The sequence below is a fragment of the Oncorhynchus mykiss genome, chromosome 18 (assembly GCF_013265735.2).
Source record: "Oncorhynchus mykiss isolate Arlee chromosome 18, USDA_OmykA_1.1, whole genome shotgun sequence".
In the NCBI taxonomy this organism is placed as follows: Eukaryota; Metazoa; Chordata; class Actinopteri; order Salmoniformes; family Salmonidae; genus Oncorhynchus; species Oncorhynchus mykiss.
The window spans coordinates 44,781,143-44,801,983 of NC_048582.1; the positions used below are offsets into that span (position 1 = coordinate 44,781,143).

General features: G+C 44.7%; 1 protein-coding gene across 4 annotated transcripts in view; it reads left to right on the plus strand.

Annotated features, from left to right (window-relative positions):
- The window catches only part of LOC110496356 (rho guanine nucleotide exchange factor 2), a 79,508-nt gene that overhangs the window by 13,538 nt on the left and 45,129 nt on the right, over positions 1–20,841 (plus strand). For 3 of the 4 annotated variants that reach the window (XM_036952906.1, XM_036952907.1, XM_036952910.1), the window contains one exon: positions 20,275–20,437. In XM_036952906.1, the coding sequence (XP_036808801.1) occupies positions 20,275–20,437 (163 nt within the window). Of the gene's footprint in view, positions 1–10,748; positions 11,109–20,274; positions 20,438–20,841 lie in introns of those variants that run through there. The other variant, XM_036952908.1, reaches the window with a different exon arrangement.

Consider the following 20,841-nt stretch of genomic DNA (forward strand, 5'->3'; position numbering starts at 1 on the left):
TAGGGCTACTATATTGATATGGAGCCTAGCCAATTTACATTGTCTTCGGAGTTGTGATGAACCTTTTAAAGGCTGGTTTCTGTCTGACATGCCTGGTTATCATAAGTCTGCTTACCCAGTCTGCATGTCTACAGGCTATAGCAGATGAGCCCTTTCTTCCAGGCTGATTCTGTATAACATTGTGATTATGTTAAAGACCGGTTCAAACCAGTCAAACAAACTGCCTGTATGTTTAAAAGACTGGTTCTTTCTTACAGATACATTTAGGTCAGGAATCAGGGGCCTGATCAGCTGAGCATTGAGACATGACGTCACCACAAGCTTGTGATAGAAAAGCCTGGAGGGACTTTTTAAATGGGGCCGGACTGATTTTGACAGTATTATGAAGGAATAGGAACAGAAGTTCATAATGTTCAAGTGTGACTGTAAGTACATTTAATGTGTTCACATCATAAATGAATGTGTGTACAGTATGTTTCTGCTGCTTCAACTCTCTTCATGACTTCCTGATTTCTATTAACATGGGCTTTGAAGATAACCTTAATGTTTTACTCCATCTGTCTGCTCGCTTAGTAGGGTAAGCTACAAACCAGACTAAAACTGAAATGAAATCTGCTGCCTCACAGATTTTCATGAAATATTCCAAATCCACAGTGGAGTCCTGTAAGCATGCTCTAATTAGCCGGCCTAGATCATTTCAAGTTAAATCTAAGTTAGGCTAGAAAAAGCAGGTGAAACTAGTGACTTCATTATGACATCTTTCGTGACATGCTGGGCAGGTTGCATAGGTTGTTATCGCTAAAAGTCACAATAGAGTGAATGTTCATTGCCATTTATATGGTTGTTGATGAAATAAGTTATTTTCTGGTATTAAACTGGGTTTCCTGGTGAAGAGGTAAAAGTATACGTCGTGTAGTCAGAAGGGCAGGACTTTCAGTCTCGTGTCTGAAGCCTCTCTCATTGCCAAAGGTGTTTCCATTCCATCCTTTCAACAGCAATGCCTCCTACAGAGGACAATCTCTTTCAAAGGACATCCCCTGTGGCACATGTTGATTCCGGAAGCCTTCCACACTAAGCTTTGTCACCTCTGACCTCCACTTCAAGTGGCAGTAACGCCTAACAGTGCTTGAGACCTAGAGGTCCCACGAAAGTAAACTAATAAAGGCTTTATAGAGCATTCATGAAGTCTTTATAAGCACTACATAGCTATTGTTTGAAGACATTAAAATACTCATGGATCAGTCAAGCAATGCTTACCCTAGTTGCCGTTCCCTCAGTTGCAGTACAGTAGTTGACTCTTTGTTTTCAATGTGAACTGTTTTGTAATGGAAAACCAAAATGTGTGTTTCTTATTGGACAAGTCCATGTAATCCCTCCTCGGTTTGATGCCTAATAAACACAACACTGTCTTTCCTGGAGGACCCTAGCACTTCATCACACCCACTTTAGTAGAGCAGTAGTCTGCGGTCAGTAGAAGTATTTTGTTAAGGTACAAATGGGGGGCCATCATTACATGGTCTCCTAAGCTAAATACACACACATTAACACTAACATACAGTATATAATGCAACTAAGGTCTTCACCAACCGCTCCAGTGATATCCTAATACTGTTTAGGAGCTGCCGATGTTTGTTGGAGTTCATCTTTAGAAGATGTTCCTTTGTAATGTGATAGGTGGTCACTGTTTATTTTCTTTGTGTTGCTGTGCAACACCATCTCCTCCCAGGAACCTCCATTGGTAGGCACGAGGAGTTGCTTCGTGGGCTGATGGAGAGGGTCCAAACGTTGGCTGAGCACCATGACCGGGCGTTGGACATGCTACAGGAGCAATTCCACGGGTTGACTAGGGGGCAGCCTGACACGGTGGTAACCCCACCACCCCTCAGTAACTCGGCAGTTAGCAGTGCCGCCTCACCGGCCACTCCACCTTCCCGGGAGCCCTGCTTACCTCCCCCGGAACGCTTTAATGGAGAGCCGAGCACCTGTCAGGCGTTTTTTTAGCTCAATGTGCCCTTATTTTTGAGCTTCAGCCCTCCTCCTTCCTCTCGTATCGCTCCAGAATGGCCTACCTCATCACACTGATGTCTGGGCTCTCACCTGGGCCACCGCCGTATGGGAACAGCAGCTCACTATATGCGTAAGCCTGGAGGGGTTCGTGGGGGCGATTGCGGGAACGACAGATGGAGAGGGAATTCGACGTCACTCGCACGTCCAGGGATTCCACCTCGCCTCCGAGCCATCCCGGAGCTCCATGACAGTCCCGTGGCAGAGAGCACCCAAGGTTTCCCGACCTTCTACGAGAGTCACATGCAACTAGGCAGAGCTGGGCTGTCGCCAGTGGAACTGCAACACAGGATCAGCACAAGGAGCTGTCTATATTGCGGGACTTTTGGTCATTTTGTGTCCTTGTGCCCGGTGAAGGACCAGGCCCACCAGGGAGCGAGTACTCTGGTGGGCCCTATGCAGAACGTTTCTGCTTCCCTTAATCACACCACTTTTCATGTCATTCTGCTATGGGGGAACCAGTCCAATTGTCTGAAATCGACGCAACCTGCCCCGGGACGTCTTCCTGGGCCCTCAGTGGTGGCTCTGGACCTGTCCGCCATTCCCGCGGAGTACCAGGACCTCCGGGAGGTGATCAGCAAGGCCCGGGCCATTTCCCTTCCACTGCACCGCCCCTATGACTGTGAGATTTATCTTCTCCCTAGTACCATGCCGCCCTGGGGACGTCTGTGCTCGCTGTCGTGCAAGAGACCAAAGCTATGGAGAAATACATTGGGGACTCTCTACCTACAGGATTTATCCATCCCTCCTCTCCCGCTGGTGTAGGGTTATTATTTGTGGAGAAGAAGGACAAGACCCTGCGCTCGTGACTACCGGAGACTCGATGACATCACTGTGAAGAACCGTTATCCGCTACCACTCATTTCCTCGGCCTTCGAGCCACTCCAGGGGGCCACAATCTTCTTCAAGCTGGATCTACAAAATGCCTACTACTTGGTGCGGATACGAGAGGGGGACGAGTGGAAGACCCTCTTCAACACGGCCAGCGGCTGCTACGAATATCTGGCCCTTTGGCCTCACCAACGCCCCTGTCGTGTTCCAGGCTCTGGTGAACGATGTTTTCCGCGACATGCTGAAACGGTTCGTCTTCGTCTACCTTGATGACATCCTCGTCTTCCCCCGTTCCCCCAAGAACATGTGCTCTTTGTCTGGCAGGTTCTCCAGTGCCGTCTGGAGAACCTGTTGTTCGTTAATGCAGAAAAGTTTGAGTTCCATCGCTCCACAATTCCCTTTCTGGACTACATTATCTCTGTTGGGAGTGTCCAGATAGATCCCGAGAAGGTGAAAGCGGTGTTGGATTGGCCCGGCCGGGGTCCAAGAACGTAAAGCCGGATGCCCTATCTCGCCGCTATAACCCCACGGTTACCACCCCAGAGCCCGAGACCATCCTTTCCACCACGTGCCTGGCGATGGCACTCAGCTGGGGTATCGGAAACAGCCGAACCCTGGGGGAGAGGGGCAGATAACCGGATGTTCGTGCCTGAAGCTGTCTGCTCCACGGTCCTGGAGTGGGCCCATTCCTCCAGGCCTGCCTGCCACCCGGGCTCCCGGCGGACCCTGGCCTTAGTGCGACAATGCTTTTGTTGGCCTACCATTGTTCCGGACGTCGTCACCTTTGTCGCCGCCTGCATGGTCTGTGCATGTAACAAGATCCCTCGAAAAGCTCCGGCTGGCTTCTTCCAACCTCTGCCTGTCCTTCATTGCCCCTGGTCTCACATCTCCTTGAACTTTGTCACTGGTCTTCCCCCGTCTGATGGCAACACCGCCATCCTGACCGTGGTGGATTGCTTTTCCAAGGCCGCCCACTTCATTCCTCTCATCAAGTTACCCTCTGCCAAGGAGGGTAACTTGATGAGCAGCTCATGCTACAGCACGTCTTCCGGATCCATGGACTGCCCGTGGATATGGTCTCCGGCCGTGGCCCTCTGTTCTCGTCCCGGTTCTGGAAGGCGTTCTGCACCCTCATTGGGTTGTCGGCCAGCCTTTCCTCTGGGTTCCCCCCAGTCTAACGGCCAGTCGGAGCGAGCCAACCAGGACCTCGAGACCACTCTGCGCTGCCTGGTCTCTGCCAACCCCACCACCTGGAGCCAGCAGCTGGAGTGGGTGAAATACGCCTGTAACACCCTTCTCTGCTCTGCCATGGGCCTATCACCGTTTGAGTGTTCCCTGGGATATCAGCCCCCATTCTTCCCTGAGCAGGAAGCGGTCAGCATACCTTCTGCCCAGATGTTTGCCTGCCGCTGTCATCGTACCTGGAGGAGAGCCCGGTCGGCTCTCCTCAAGACCAGCTCCAGGTATCGACGACAAGCGGATCGCCATCGGACCCTGGCTCCTAGGTATCATCTCGGGCAGAAGGTATGGCTATTTAACCGGGATCTGCCCCTCCTGGTGGAATCCCGCAAACTCTCCCCCCGGTTTATCGGCTCGTTCCCCATCTACAAGATAATTTCCCCCTCTGCTGTTCGTCTTCTGTTGCCCAGTACCTTTCATGTACATCCCACCTTTCATGTGTCCAGCATCAAACCCATGTCTCATACGGTGAGGCGCCTCCTGAAGGTTCAGCCTCGGGGCAGGTGGTTCCAGTACCTGGTTGACTGGGAGGGTTATGGCCCGGAGGAGAGGTGTTGGCCAGGGACATCCTGGACCCAGGCCTCATCACAGATTTCCAACGCCGACACCCCGGTCAACCAGGTATGCGCCCAGGTAGGACACCAAGCCCCCCCTCCAGGTCTCGCCCATCTTCCCCATTATCCCCTGTGTATTTATACCTGTGTTCTCTGTCTGTTGCCAGTTCGTCTTGTTTGTCAAAGTCCACCAGAGTTTTGTTTCTCAGCTCCTGCTTTTTCCCAGTCTCTCTTTTCTCGGCCCTCCTGGTTTTGACCCTTGCCTGCCTGACCACTCTGCCTGCCCCTGAGTCTGCCTACCAACCGATACCTTTGCCCCCCACTGGATTTTTGACCTCTGCTTTACCCTGAGCCTGCCTGCCGTCTGGTATCGTTGCCTCACCTCTGGTTACTGACCCCTTTCTGCCTTGACCAGTCTGTTGCTTGCCCCTATTGTATCATTAAACTATTGTTTATTCAACGTTGTCTGCATCTGGGTCTTACCTTCATACCTGATAGCCTGCCCATAACATAACACCACCACCACCATGGGGCACTCTATTCACGATGTTGACATCAGCAAACCACCATACACCTGGACTGAGGTTGTGAGGCCGGTTAGACGTACTGCCAAATTGTCTAAATCAACGACGGAGGTGGTTTATGGTAGAGGTCAGGTCAGGTCAGATGAAGTGAGAAGGAGCAGTCCTATTACACACACACATATACTTCCATGCCCACAAAGCAGGGCCATGACTACACCAGTGAGAGTAACCAATTAAATTCCTGACTAGCAACAGAGATGTATTGGCTGTTTAGATGTGCAAAGAGATGACTCCACCTAGAAGGAGGGTGTAAATATATGTAATCATGTCTTTGACTGCAGCTGTTTGACGCAGTGGGCGAATAAACTTGGTTTGAACTTTTACAAGTTGTCTGTGAGTTTTTACTGTTTGTTCAGAACCTGACACTCAACTTGAGACATTTGTGGCATTGTGTTGTGGACAATACTGCACATTTTAGAGTGGCCTTTTGTTGTCCCCAGCACAAGGTGCACTTGTGTAATGACCATGCTGTTTAATCAGCTTCTTGATATGCTGCACCTGTCAGGTGGATGGATTATCTTGACAAAGGAGAAATGCTCACTAACAGGGATATAAACAAATTTGTGCACCAAATTTGAGAGAAATAATATTTTTGTGCATATGGAACACTTCATTCAGCTCATGAAAAAGGGGACCAACACTTTGCACATTGCGTTTAGATTTTGGTTCAGTGTTGTATAGTTTTATCCAAATTTATTTTTTATTTTTTAAATTTTGTTTTAACTGTTTTACAACTTTTATGCAATTCACTGGTCCTCCCCTTCCTCCTCTGAGGAGCCTCCACTGGTGCATGTGTGTGTTTATGCATCCATGTGTTGTGTCCAGAAGCCTGTGTTTGAGAGAGGGGAAAGTATTGAAATCACTGTGTGTGTGTGGGGGGGGGGGGTTACAATGTGGGTGTCATAGAACGAGTCAGTGCACCATCTACTCATGTTTTGTAGGTACAGTCGTCCACCCATCTGCCCCCTCTCTCCTGCAGCCTCCCTCCTATGTTCTGTCATATTTCTGGATTGCAACGGAAAACAATGGAAGTCTAATTCAAACAAGCTACTCACAATATGAGTGCTCTCTCTCCTGTTGCTACATAATCACACTATGAAACACATTCGCACACACACAGTCTTTCTGTGCTGGGCTGAATGACAGGGTTTGTGGGTGAAGGCTCTCAGCACCTGGTCATTATCTCACCGGCGCAGGAGCATATCTGTGCATGGAGACACCTACGCGCTGCTGACTCAAAATACACACACACACACACACATAAAATACACATGTACTTGCATTGGTTCTCACACACAGCCACCGACACTGACGCACACACACATTTCTCCACAAAGCGGTGCGGCTCTGCAGTGGAGCGGTAACCCACGGCAACGCTCTGGTCTCAAGCCGACCAAAATTCACCAGAGCTGTGGAGGGAGAGGACTGACAGAGGCAGCATAGTCAAACATGTCACTTTGTCTCTCTGTGTCTGCCACCGCCCATTAACAGGCCCTTCAAAATCAAGAGGACCCTTTCACTCCCACGCAGACTCCCTAAGATAAAACCTTTTAAACAGCGACAGTACCGAGCCCGTGGGTGAGTGGTAACCCTCCCGTCTCTTGACACATGTATGGGTATGACCCCGGATACTGGGGTTCAATCCATGCGTCCTCCAAAGGGGCTGATGTATACAGTAGGACTTGTGAAACCAACAAGGGGTCCCTAGTAGAGACTGCTGCAGCCAATTGAAATGTCCTCAAGTCTAGAGGACTCTTCACTCCCTAAGATAAAGATGTAGCAGGGATACTCTGTTTTTCATCTACTTTCACCTACACGCGACGTGAGTATGACGTCTTCCTCTCATCATGAAATAGACGTCTGTACTTGTTTGTAACAGAAGCGAGTTGGTCTTCTCAGTCACCAAACCAGTTTCCAACCAGAACATTTTGTCATAAAGATATCATGTGCCAAATGTTGCACACCGAGATTGAAGTCTGACGCATAGAGGGCAGGAGAAAGGCAGGGAGAGACTGAGAGAGGGAGTCAAATACACCTTTCAAACCAAGATGTTTCCGCCAAATGTTTGACTATTTTTCTTTATATCTGAAAGGTGTTGTCGGGAACAAAGCCTGTACTTTTATTTCTGCCAACCGACCTAGCCTTGATTGTGGTAAAGTTCTGCTTATGGCTTAGTATGAACGTAGCAGTAATGCTGAGGCGGCATTGGCACGCTCTTTGCTCTTGATGGTTGCTACACTCTTAGAAAAAAGGGTTTCAAAGGGGTTATTTGAGTGTACCCATCGGAGAACCCTTTTTGGTTCCATTTAGAACCCACTTTGGAAAGTGTTCAAGATAGAACCCACAAGGTTTCTACCTGGAACCAAAAAGTTTTGTTGTGTGGATAACCGAAGAACCCTTTTAGGTTCTAGATAGCGCCTTTTTTCTAAGAGTGTAGGCAGGGCCCTTTACTAGGCTGTTATCATCCTCCTGGCAGTTATAGACTTTGAGACCCACTCCAATTTGCATACTGCCACAACAGATCCACAGATGATGAAATCTCTATTGCACTCCACAATGCCCTTTCCCACCTATAGCTCAGTGTTCAGTACCATAGTGCCCTCAAAGCTCATCACTAAGCTAAGGACTCTGGAACTAAACACCTCCCTCTGCACCTGGGTCCTGGACATCCTTACGGGCCGCCCTCAGAGGGTAAGGGTAGATAACAACACACCACCAACGATGATCCTCAAGACGTGGGCCCCTCAGGGGTGCGTGCTTAGTCCCCTTGTGTACTCCCTGTTCACCCATGACTGCATGGCCAAGCACAACTCCAACGCCATCATTAGGTAGGCCGACGACACAACAGTGATCTGATCACCGACAACAATAAGACAGCCTATAGGGAGGAGGTCAGTGCCAGGATAACAACCTCTCCCTCAACGTGATCAAGACAAAGGAGATGATTGTGGACTACAGAAAAAGTAGGACAGAGCAAGCCCCCATTCTCATCGACGGGGCTGTAGTGGAGCAGGTTGAGAGCAACAAACTATCATGTTCCATGCACACCAAGACAGTCGTGAAGAGGGCACGATGACGCCTATTCCCCTCAGGGAACTGAAAATATTTGGCATGAGTCCTCAGATTCTCAAAAAGTTCTACAGCTGCCTGGTATGACAACTGCTCGGCCTCCGACTGCAAGGCACTGCAAAAGAAACGGCCCAGTATATCACTGGGGCCAAACTTTCTGACATCCAGGACCTCTATACCAGGCGGTGTCAGAGGAAGGCCCTAAAAATTGTCAAAGACTCCAGCCAACCTAGTCATAGACTGTTCTCTCTTCTACCTCACAGCAAGCGGCACCGGAGCGCCACGTCTAGGTCCAAAAGGCTTCTTAACAGCTTCTAGCCATAAGACTCCTGAATAGCAAATCAAATGGCTACCCCCCACCCCCAATTTTACGCTGCTGATACTCTCTGTTTATTATCCATGCATAGTCACTTTACCTCTATCTACATGTACATATTATCTCAATTACCTTGACTAACCTGTGTCCCCGCACATCTGTACCCTCTGCATATTGCCTCGCTACTGTTATTTTATTGTTTCTCTGCTTCTTAATGTGTTAGAGCCAATAAGTTGTGTTGTGACAATGTAGGGGTGTAATACAAAATATAGCCCTATTTTGTAAAAGACCAAGTCCATATTATGGCAAGAACAGGTCAAATAGCAAAGTGAAACAGCAGTCCATCATTACTTTAAGACATGAAGGTCAGTCAATCTGGAAAATTAAGAACTTTGAAAGTTTCTTCAAGTGCAGTCACAGAAACCATCAAGTGCTATGATGAAACTGGCTCTCATGAGAATCGCCACAGGAAAGGAAGACCCAGAGTTACCTCGGATGCAGAGGATAAGTTCATTAAGAGTTACCAGCCTCAGAAATGTGGCATTTTACCAAATAGGCATATCTTCTGTATACCACCCCTACCTTGTCACAACACAACTGATTGGCTCAAAGGCATGAAGAAGGAAATAAATTCCACTAATGATTACACAAGTACTCTAATTAAACTGTTAATTGAAATGCATTCCATGTGAATACATCATGAAGCTGGTTGAGATAATTGCCAAGAGTGTGCAAAGCTATCATCAAGGCAAAGGGTGGCTACTTTGAAGAATCTAAAATATAACAAGTATTTTGATTTGTTTAATACTTTGTTGGTTGTGTTTTTTCATATTTTTGTATGTCTTCACTATTATTCTATAATGTAGAAAATAGTAAAAATAAAGAACCCTTAAATGAGTTGGTGTGTCAACTTTTGACTGGTACTGTATATGTATGTACAGTCCTTTTGGAAAGTATTTAGACCCTTTGCCTTTTTCCACATTGTGTTACATCACAGCCTTACTATAAAATGTATTAAAAAAATAAAAAATGGCATCAATCTGCACCCATCATGACAAAGTGAAAACAGGTTTTTTGACATTTTTGCAAATGTATAACTTTTTTGTTGTTGAAAATAGCTGCACAGCGACACTCCCCATCCAGCTGGAGACAATATGCAGAGAAGAATGGGAGAAACTCCCCAAATACAGGTGTGCCAAGCTTGTAGCGTCATACCCAAGAAGACTCGAGGCATTAATCACTGCCAACAGTGCTTCAAAAAAGTACTAAGGGTCTGAATTCTTATGTAAATGTGACATTTCAGTTTATTTGTAATACATTTGCTAAAATGTCTAAAAATCTGTTTTTGCATTATCATTATGGGGTATTGTGTGTAGATTGGGGGGGGGGGACTAATCCATTTTAGAAGGCTGTAACGTAACAAAATGTGGAAAAAGTCGAGGGATCTGAATATTTTCCGAATGCACTGTATGTATGTGGAGGTCCTGGGCTGGCATGGTTACACGTGGTCTGCGGTTGTGAGTCCAGTTGGACGCACTGCCAAATTCTCTAAAACGACACTGGAGGCAGCTTATGCTAGAGAAATTAACATTACATTATCTGGCAACAGCTCTGGTGGACATTCCTGCAGTCAGCATTCCAATTGCACTCTCCCTCAATTTGACACATCTGTGGCATTGTGTGTGACAAACCACACATATTAAAGTGGCCTTTTATTGTCCCCAGCACAAGGTGCACCTGTGTAATGACAATGCTGTTTTAAAAATGTTTATGCCACACAAATCAGGTGGATGGATTATATTGGCAAATTAGAATATTGGCAAATTAGAAATGCCAATAAGCTTTTTATGTGTCTTATTTCAGCACATGGGACCAACACTTGCGTTTATATTTTTGTTCAGTGTACATACAATGAGTGACCATTCCCTCTCTCTCCATAATACCAGAATAGTAGCACAAAGAACCTAACACTTCTTGATTTACTTCCATCTATTTTCTCTCTGTGCTAGCAGTGAACGTTATCACTGAATTTAAAGATGGGCTCATTCTGAAACCTCCTCCGGTAGGCGTAATTTTGTATAATCTGAAGTGCAAAAAACCGACAGAATTTCCTGTATGAGAAAGCCTCCTTTTACGCAGCATCAGTGACATTGCCGTTGGACTAGGGATACAGACAAGTTGAACGTGCAATTTTGTAAGGGTGTTACAGTTTGGCTACAACACAGACCTTTTACCCTAGCCATATAATCATATAACTGCTTTAGCGTTAACCTCTCAGGGAAGAACAAAACAGGCAGATATTTGAAGTTCCTGCTTGATAGCCACAAGCGCTTTGCCTTTAAAAGGATTTATTTATCGTACTGGAGAGGAAGGGTCTCGATTCTCACCATGTCCAGAGTCACGGATCTGTCGAAAATTCGACAAGAGAGAATGAGAGATATTAATTTACGGGTGAGTGGATGTATTTGGAGGCTTACTATTACTGATACCTTGTGTTATTGGCAAATTTCTGACAAAAGTGAAATGCGCAAAAAGTAAATGTTTCAAGCGCATCTGTACATATGATTAAAACTTGAAACTTGTGGATGTCATTTTAGAATTGGAGACATTATCTAATATTGGTTATAATGATAACGTTTAGATTGCGATCGTCATTGCAGAAGCACGTAGGCAATTTTTTAGGAAGTTTGCGCAATATGGAGATACTTCACAAAAACAAGCGGCGCGCTTGGCAATGATCCTGCCCTTATGGTGACAATTGGTCTGTGGAAGCCTATACTGTTAATCACCTTTTTCAGTTTGGTCATGATTCCCCAGAATATCGCGACTAGGGGTCTGAGTTGGAGAAAGTTCTTTTTTTTGGTGGGGGGGGGGGGGGGGGGCTTTGTGCATCGGTACCCGGAAGTGTTGCCACATTCTGGAGAGCAAACATAGTCATTGGAACTAACAGTTGTTTGCAGTTTTCCATGTAGGCTATATATAGACCTATGAGACACACCTTAAATATGTATATACCTTTAGTGTAATATTTGTGATTGGAAGAAGCATGTACCTGTACATTATTTTGGTTTATTTTCAGAATTACATGTAAACGTTATACACCATACATAGGTGTATAAAACAGTGCATCATGCTATTACCATGCAAGCCTGCAATATTAAAATATGACATTGTTCTGTGTACCATTTTGCCTCCCAATTAGACTGATTGTGTGTGTGCGTGTGCACATGCTTGCATGTGAGCTGGTTTCAGGGGGGGCTTTGTGCATCGGTACCCGGAAGTGTTGCCACATTCTGGAGAGCAAACATAGTCATTGGAACTAACAGTTGTTTGCAGTTTTCCATGTAGGCTATATATAGACCTATGAGACACACCTTAAATATGTATATACCTTTAGTGTAATATTTGTGATTGGAAGAAGCATGTACCTGTACATTATTTTGGTTTATTTTCAGAATTACATGTAAACGTTATACACCATACATAGGTGTATAAAACAGTGCATCATGCTATTACCATGCAAGCCTGCAATATTAAAATATGACATTGTTCTGTGTACCATTTTGCCTCCCAATTAGACTGATTGTGTGTGTGCGTGTGCACATGCTTGCATGTGAGCTGGTTTCAGGGAATGAGGACTGCATGTGCCCTTAGTTTTGTTAATGTAGTGATCTTGTATGTAAGGTACAGTGCCTTGCGAAAGTATTCGGCCCCCTTGAACTTTGCGACCTTTTGCCACATTTCAGGCTTCAAACATAAAGATATAAAACTGTATTTTTTTGTGAAGAATCAACAACAAGTGGGACACAATCATGAAGTGGAACGACATTTATTGGATATTTCAAACTTTTTTAACAAATCAAAAACTGAAAAATTGGGCGTGCAAAATTATTCAGCCCCTTTACTTTCAGTGCAGCAAACTCTCTCCAGAAGTTCAGTGAGGATCTCTGAATGAACCAATGTTGACCTAAATGACTAATGATGATAAATACAATCCACCTGTGTGTAATCAAGTCTCCGTATAAATGCACCTGCACTGTGATAGTCTCAGAGGTCCGTTAAAAGCGCAGCGAGCATCATGAAGAACAAGGAACACACCAGGCAGGTCCGAGATACTGTTGTGAAGAAGTTTAAAGCCGGATTTGGATACAAAAAGATTTCCCAAGCTTTAAACATCCCAAGGAGCACTGTGCAAGCGATAATATTGAAATGGAAGGAGTACAGACCACTGCAAATCTACCAAGACCTGGCCGTCCCTCTAAACTTTCAGCTCATACAAGGAGAAGACTGATCAGAGATGCAGCCAAGAGGCCCATGATCACTCTGGATGAACTGCAGAGATCTACAGCTGAGGTGGGAGACTCTGTCCATAGGACAACAATCAGTCGTATATTGCACAAATCTGGCCTTTATGGAAGAGTGGCAAGAAGAAAGCCATTTCTTAAAGATATCCATAAAAAGTGTTGTTTAAAGTTTGCCACAAGCCACCTGGGAGACACACCAAACATGTGGAAGAAGGTGCTCTGGTCAGATGAAACCAAAATGTAACTTTTTGGCAACAATGCAAAACGTTATGTTTGGCGTAAAAGCAACACAGCTGAACACACCATCCCCACTGTCAAACATGGTGGTGGCAGCATCATGGTTTGGGCCTGCTTTTCTTCAGCAGGGACAGGGAAGATGGTTAAAATTGATGGGAAGATGGATGGAGCCAAATACAGGACCATTCTGATGGAGTCTGCAAAAGACCTGAGACTGGGACGGAGATTTGTCTTCCAACAAGACAATGATCCAAAACATAAAGCAAAATCTACAATGGAATGGTTCAAAAATAAACATATCCAGGTGTTAGAATGGCCAAGTCAAAGTCCAGACCTGAATCCAATCGAGAATCTGTGGAAAGAACTGAAAACTGCTGTTCACAAATGCTCTCCATCCAACCTCACTGAGCTCGAGCTGTTTTGCAAGGAGGAATGGGAAAACATTTCAGTCTCTCGATGTGCAAAACTGATAGAGACATACCCCAAGCGACTTACAGCTGTAATCGCAGCAAAAGGTGGCGCTACAAAGTATTAACTTAAGGGGGCTGAATAATTTTGCACGCCCAATTTTTCAGTTTTTGATTTGTTAACAAAGTTTGAAATATCCAATAAATGTCGTTCCACTTCATGATTGTGTCCCACTTGTTGTTGATTCTTCACAAAAAAATACAGTTTTATATCTTTATGTTTGAAGCCTGAAATGTGGCAAAAGGTTGCAAAGTTCAAGGGGGCCGAATACTTTCGCAAGGCACTGTATATGCAGCTTGTGTGTGTGTTTGACTATAGCATCGGTTGCCATAGAAATGACACTGTTGGTGTGATATTATCTGCTTTCTCTGGCACAGTGGATGGCGGATGTCTGAGAAAAACCTTAGCTTGCCAGCGCCATATGAACATCACTTTCCTACGGTGGGGGGTGTGTGTGCATGTGTGCATGTATGCTTATTGCACATTTTTTTTCAACATAGTTTTGGGGCCAGTGCCAACAAATCTGTGTCACTCACACACTACAACAAACTGGACAGTTAGAGGTTTTGCATGTTCAGCACATGCAGGAGAACATGCTTTGAGTAATTTTGCTGGTGTCCTCGGTTCATGTTACACATTCACACCACTACACTAATCAGACCTGAGTTTAAATACTATTTGTTGTCTCTTAAATGCTTGTAGTGTTTCATAGAGCCTGTCTGGAGTGCCATATGGGTGGTGTTTCCACTAAATGGGAGTATTCATTTGATTCCTTTGCACCAGGCAAGGATAAATAAAGGTTGCGAAACACTGCCCTAGTTTATCAAAGTCAATATTTTTACTGAAATGCTTATTACAACCCCCGCTGTTGATGTTTTTTAATGCTTGGGTGCCCTTATTTGCTATGGTAGTCCCCAGCACCCTTGTGGTTTGAACCCTGATTAAAGTTGCAATATGTAACTTTTAGGGCGACCCGACCAAATTCACATAGAAATGGGATTTATAGATCTGTCATTCTCATTGAAAGCCATTCTAAGAAGCTCTTCTATGTTTTGTTTTTTGAATCTTTTACTTTCGGTTTTGTACACCAGCTGAAAAAGCTATATTTTTGGTTATGGAAAAGATATTTGACAGCGGTTTAGATAGCACAATGATTCTCTACAAAATGACTGCTTCTTTTGTCACGTAAACTGAAATTAGACAAACTATTGGGAAATGGAGGAGTGATGTCTGCATTTGACACATTTTTTAAGTAGTAACTTTCCAAGCACAATTAGTGACCAGAGTAAAAAACATCATCGTCACTGTGCTTCCTTATGTTATTATTTTGATCGGTATTGCTACCTGTATGTATGGTTGTGTTGAACTTAATCAAACAAAATAGGAATACTTCCTACAGTACAGAAGTGAGGTGGGAGGGAGCTATTGCAATCTATAGCACACATGGGAAACCGTGTAGGAGAATGTGTGTAGGCGTGAATGTGTTCGAACGAGAGGACCGAGGGCGAAGGACACATCTTGAGAGTTAGAAATAAAGAGTGAGAGGAGGGGGATGGAGAAAGATGTTGTGTGAGATACAGGGAGGGCGAGATGGAGGATACGACTTCCGTAGAGAGCAATGACTCTGGTGCATTCCAGAGTTGTGTGGACTCTCTCTCTCACACACACACACACACACACACACACACACACACACACACACACACACACACACACATATTAGACTGACTCCCCGTTTTCTTCTTGTCCCTCTGTATGGTATGTCGATTAGGGAGACTAAACTTGAATCCACCTCAGGCTCTGCTTTGCCCAGCATCCCTCCAGAGGACATAAATCAGGCTACAGGGCCACTTCAGTCCTTAATCTGGAGCGCGCACACATACACACACATTTGATGTCAATACACATACCAACACACAGAAAGCATGGACATTCTAGGAAACACACTGTATAAGAGGTATGAAACTTTGTGTGTGTGTTTGCCGTTGCTTTATCAGTGACTCAGTGAAGTAAACCGGTGGAAGACTATAAAATGAATCCCCCTATAGACTCTGTCCATATTCCCATGTCTTTCTCAGTGTTATCGTCCTGACACCTTTTAATGACACCTTCTATATCTCTCTCTCTATCTCACCCCATCTATTCTTTCACTCCCTGATGTATTGCTCACTTTAGCGTTTAAGCCAATTATACAGCACTAGGCTGTGTATACAGTGAGGGAAAAAAAGTTTGATCCCCTGCTGATTTTGTACGTTTGCCCACTGACAAAGAAATGATCAGTCTATCATTTTAATGGTAGGTTTATTTGAACAGTGAGAGACAGAACAACAAAAATCCAGAAAAACAAATCAAATCAAATGTATTTATATAGCCCTTCGTACATCAGCTGATTTCTCAAAGTGCTGTACAGAAATCCAGCCTAAAACCCCAAACAGCAAGCAATGCAGGTGTAGAAGCACGGTGGCTAGGAAAAACTCCCTAGAAAAGCCAAAACCTAGGAAGAAACCTAGAGAGGAACCAGGCTATGTGAGGTGGCCAGTCCTCTTATGGCCGTGCTGGGTGGAGATTATAACAGAACATGGCCAAGATGTTCAAATGTTCATAAATGACCAGCATGGTCCAATAATAATAAGGCAGAACAGTTGAAACTGGAGCAGCAGCACGGCCAGGTGGACTGGGGACAGCAAGGAGTCATCATGTCAGGTAGTCCTGAGGCATGGTCCTAGGGCTCAGGTCCTCCGAGAGAGAGAAAGAGAGAATTAGAGAGAACACACTTAAATTCACACAGGACACCGAATAGGACAGGAGAAGTACTCCAGATATAACAAACTGACCCTAGCCCCCCGACACAAACTACTGCAGCATAAATACTGGAGGCTGAGACATGTCAAAAATGTTATAAATTGATTTGCATTTTAATGAGAGAAATAAGTATTTGACCCCCTCTCCCAGGTGTCTTTTATACAGGTAACGAGCTGAGATTAGGAGCACATTCTTAAAGGGAGTGCTCCTAATCTCAGTTTCTTACCTGTATAAAATACCTGTCCACAGAAGCAATCAATCAGATTCCAAACTCCCCACCATGGCCAAGACCAAAGAGCTGTCCAAGGATGTCAGGGACAAGATTGTAGACCTACACAAGGCTGGAATGGGCTACAAGACCATCGCCAAGCAGCTTGGTGAGAAGGTGACAACAGTTGGTGCGATTATTCGCAAATGGAAGAAACACAAAAGAGCTGTCTATCTTCCTCGGCTTCGGGCTCCATGCAAGATCTCACCTCGTGGAGTTGCAATGATCATGAGAACGGTGAGGAATCAGCCCAGAACTACACAGGAGGATCTTGTCAATGATCTCAAGGCAGCTGGAACCATAGTCACCAAGAAAACAATTGGTAACACATTACGCCGTGAAGGACTGAAATCCTGCAGCGCCCGCAAGGTCCCCCAGCTCAAGAAAGCACATATACATGCCCGTCTGAAGTTTGCCAATGAACATCTGAATGATTCAGAGGACAACTGTGTGAACGTGTTGTGGTCAGATGAGACCAAAATGGACCTCTTTGGCATCAACTCAACTCGCCGTGTTTGGAGGAAGAGGAATGCTGCCTATGACCCCAAGAACATCATCCCCACCGTCAAACATGGAGGTGAAAACATTATGCTTTGGGGGTGTTTTTCTGATAAGGGGACAGGACAACTTCACTGCATCAAAGAGACGATTGACGGGGGCCATGTACCGTCAAATCTTGGGTGAGAACCTCCTTCCCTCAGCCAGGGCATTGAAAATGGATCGTGGATGGGTATTCCAGCATGACAATGACCCAAAACACACGGTCAAGGCAACAAAGGAGTGGCCTAGCCAATCTCCAGACCTTAATCCCATAGAAAATCTGTGGAGGGAGCTGAAGGTTCAAGTTTGTAATGGAATTCCTCTTCTTCAGAGGAGTAGCAAGGATCAGACCAATGTGCAGCGTGGTAAGTGTCCATAATTATATATTTAATAAATCAACAGAACACTGAACAAAACAACAAAAGTACAAACTACCGAAACAGTGCCGTATGGTGAAAACACTAACACAGGATACAACCACCCACAAAACACAATAGAAAACAGGCTACGTAAATATGGCTCCCAATCAGAGACAACGACTGGCACCTGCCTCTGATTGAGAACCATACTAGGCCAAAAATATAGAAATATAACAACAGAACAAAACATAGAAAAAACAACATAGAATGCCCACCCCAACTCACTCTCTGACCAAATAAAATAAATAATAAATAAAAAAGGAACTAAGGTCAGAACGTGACAGAGTTGCCAAACGTCAGCCTCGAAACCTTAATGACTTGGAGAAGATCTGCAAAGAGGAGTGGGACAAAATCCCTCCTGAGATGTGTGCAAACCTGGTGGCCAACTACAAGAAACGTCTGACCTCTGTGATTGCCAACAAGGGTTTTGCCACCAAGTACTAAGTCATGTTTTGCAGAGGGGTCAAATACTTATTTCCCTCATTAAAATGCAAATCAATTTATAACATTTTTGACATGGGTTTTTCACTGTTCAAATAAACCTAACATTAAAATACAGACTGATCATTTCTTTGTCAGTGGGCAAAAGTAGAAAATCAGCAGGGGATCAAATACTTTTTCCCCTCACTGTATATATATAGAGAGAGAGAGCTTTGCCTCTGATACATCAGAAATTACTAATTATAAACTTCATTGGTATATTTATTCTCTTTTCCCTGTAAAAATGTTAGTGCTTTGCATTGCTGCATCAAAATAACAGTTTACTTTAAACAGGTACACAAACATTGACCAACAATTAGGGACAGTACAGATGTATAGGTTTGGAAGACCTGGCCCAGCATATCAGTCAACCCTGAATGTCATGGGTCACCACTGAGATGATGATGATGATGCCAAAATGTAATGGTAATATTGGCAAATGTTAACTTTTGGACATCACTATACTGTATAAGTAGTCCCGGATAGATTCAGAGAAGTATTTCTCAACTCCTGTCCCCACAACCCACATTTATTTCCCCAGCCAAGCACAAACACACAATTCAACTTAATGTGACGAATAATCTATTCATTAAGACTTGCTTTATCAACCAGACAATTTATCAGGTGTGTTTGTGCTGTGTGGACTATGAGATGGTGGAAAACACCATGAAGGTCATTGTCTAGACATTTACCACTCAGCAATATTAATATTTTAATTACGACATGGCAAACTACAGTCAACCTGTCTAGCTTGGGTTCCTCTTTTACTGCAAAAGTTCATGTGATCATCACAAGGCGTTCTCCAATTTGCTTCTCAATATCAGCCTTCTGTTGAAAAACAGCGGAAACAGACATAAGGCAATGATGGGGTAGTGAGTGAGAAGGTGTAGAAAGACAGTGAAAACACAGACGTCTATTGTGTTGCATTCTGGGTCTATGTTGTGTAAAGTGCTGGGAGTCATCTTCTCTCGCTCTCTCTCACTCTCTCTCTCTCTCTCTCTCTCTCTCATATTAACGTCCTCTGCTGGTGATCGCTGTCAAAAAATACTGACCAGTTTTGTAAATCCTCTTACTTTTATAGTGGCATTTGGTTTTGAGACCTACCCACACGTACTGATCTCACACACAGAGAATCAAGTCTCTAACTCTCACCTTTAGCCTCAATTATTTCACACTGAATGTAGAAAAACTTTTGACCTCAAATTAAAAACTGCACAAATGCGGTTTTGTGGTGCCCTCCCTCTTTTGCCGCTGTTGCCCTAGTAACAGCTCACCCTGCCCACTTTAGCCCCAAAAGAGGAAGCCTTCCCTGTCTACTTCCTGTGCTGGATGTCAACATGGCAACAGACATAAGGCTGTCCCTCCCCTGACACACAGACAAAAATACGTTACTTGGCACAACTCTAAAAGAATGGAAAGACATTGTTAACCCTTCACTGCTACCGTATACCTGTTTCTGCTTGAACAATCAATCCCAACACAGGAAAATGTACAGGTTCAATGTGGCGGCAACTGCTTTTAGTTCCCAAGAAGTCATCAATTTATGTTGCATAAAGTTCTACTCCATCAGACTGGTTCCCAAAGACACTGAACATTGCTCATGCTTCTGTGACAGAAACACACTGGAGTTTTTAGTTGGAGGTAGCATCAGCTATTAAGTTAGTTAGTCAGGGCGACTATGGCCTGCCTCGTCAAGGTAGCTATGGTTACAAGATGATTGTGGACATTGCATTAGGAAATCCTCATTAATGATGGAACGTTACAATGATAACAATGGGGTGTGTGACGAATCCGGCTTTTGACGAATCCGGCTTTTGTTATTCTCACATCTAATTTTGACACCTAAGAGGGCTACTGGTAACGCTTAGATTTTGCTTCCTTTTGCTATTGTCACGAGCTGTAGACTTTCCACCAACATGTTTCTTTAAGGTACTGATGGAATGTAAAATGCCTCTTTTTTAAAAGCAGAAGAGTAGGAGGGTTAAGGGAAGTTCTGACACATGATTTAAACTCTTTAACCTGTCCACCTCATGTCAAAGGTGCCATTGTATGTCATCAGTGCATTCTGCTTCTCTCCTCCTTTTTTAATTTCCTCCCAGAATAAGGAGAAGGAACGCATGAGGGAGAGGGAGAAGGAGGCGCGGGACAGGGAGGCGCGCTACAGCAACGGGCATCTCTTCACCTCCCTCACCGTGTCGGGGACCACCCTCTGTTCAGCATGCAACAAGAGCATCACTGCCAAGGAGGCCCTCAGCTGCCCCAGTGAGTACCACTAATGCTACTACAAATACTACTACTACTACTACTAATACTACAAATTAATACAACTACTACCACACACACAGCACCCCAATAGTGGCCATCAACTGACCTAGTAAGCCTTGCCTACCCACCAGATCCTTCAGACACAGGCCTGAGCTACACAGCATGTGTAGCTCAGCAAACCAAAAGAACATCTCAAAAACGTACCACAACCCTATACCTCCCTAAAACCCTAAGACGATTTACAAAAAATGCAGCATCATTTATCAGGACATACATTGTCATATCACTCTATGGTGGCAGAATATTGAGGCACTACCAAAGGGAACAATCTACGCTATTTATACCATTCCTTTACAAGCAAATGAACCTGTTAACTCTCCAAATAAGTTACAACACAGTAA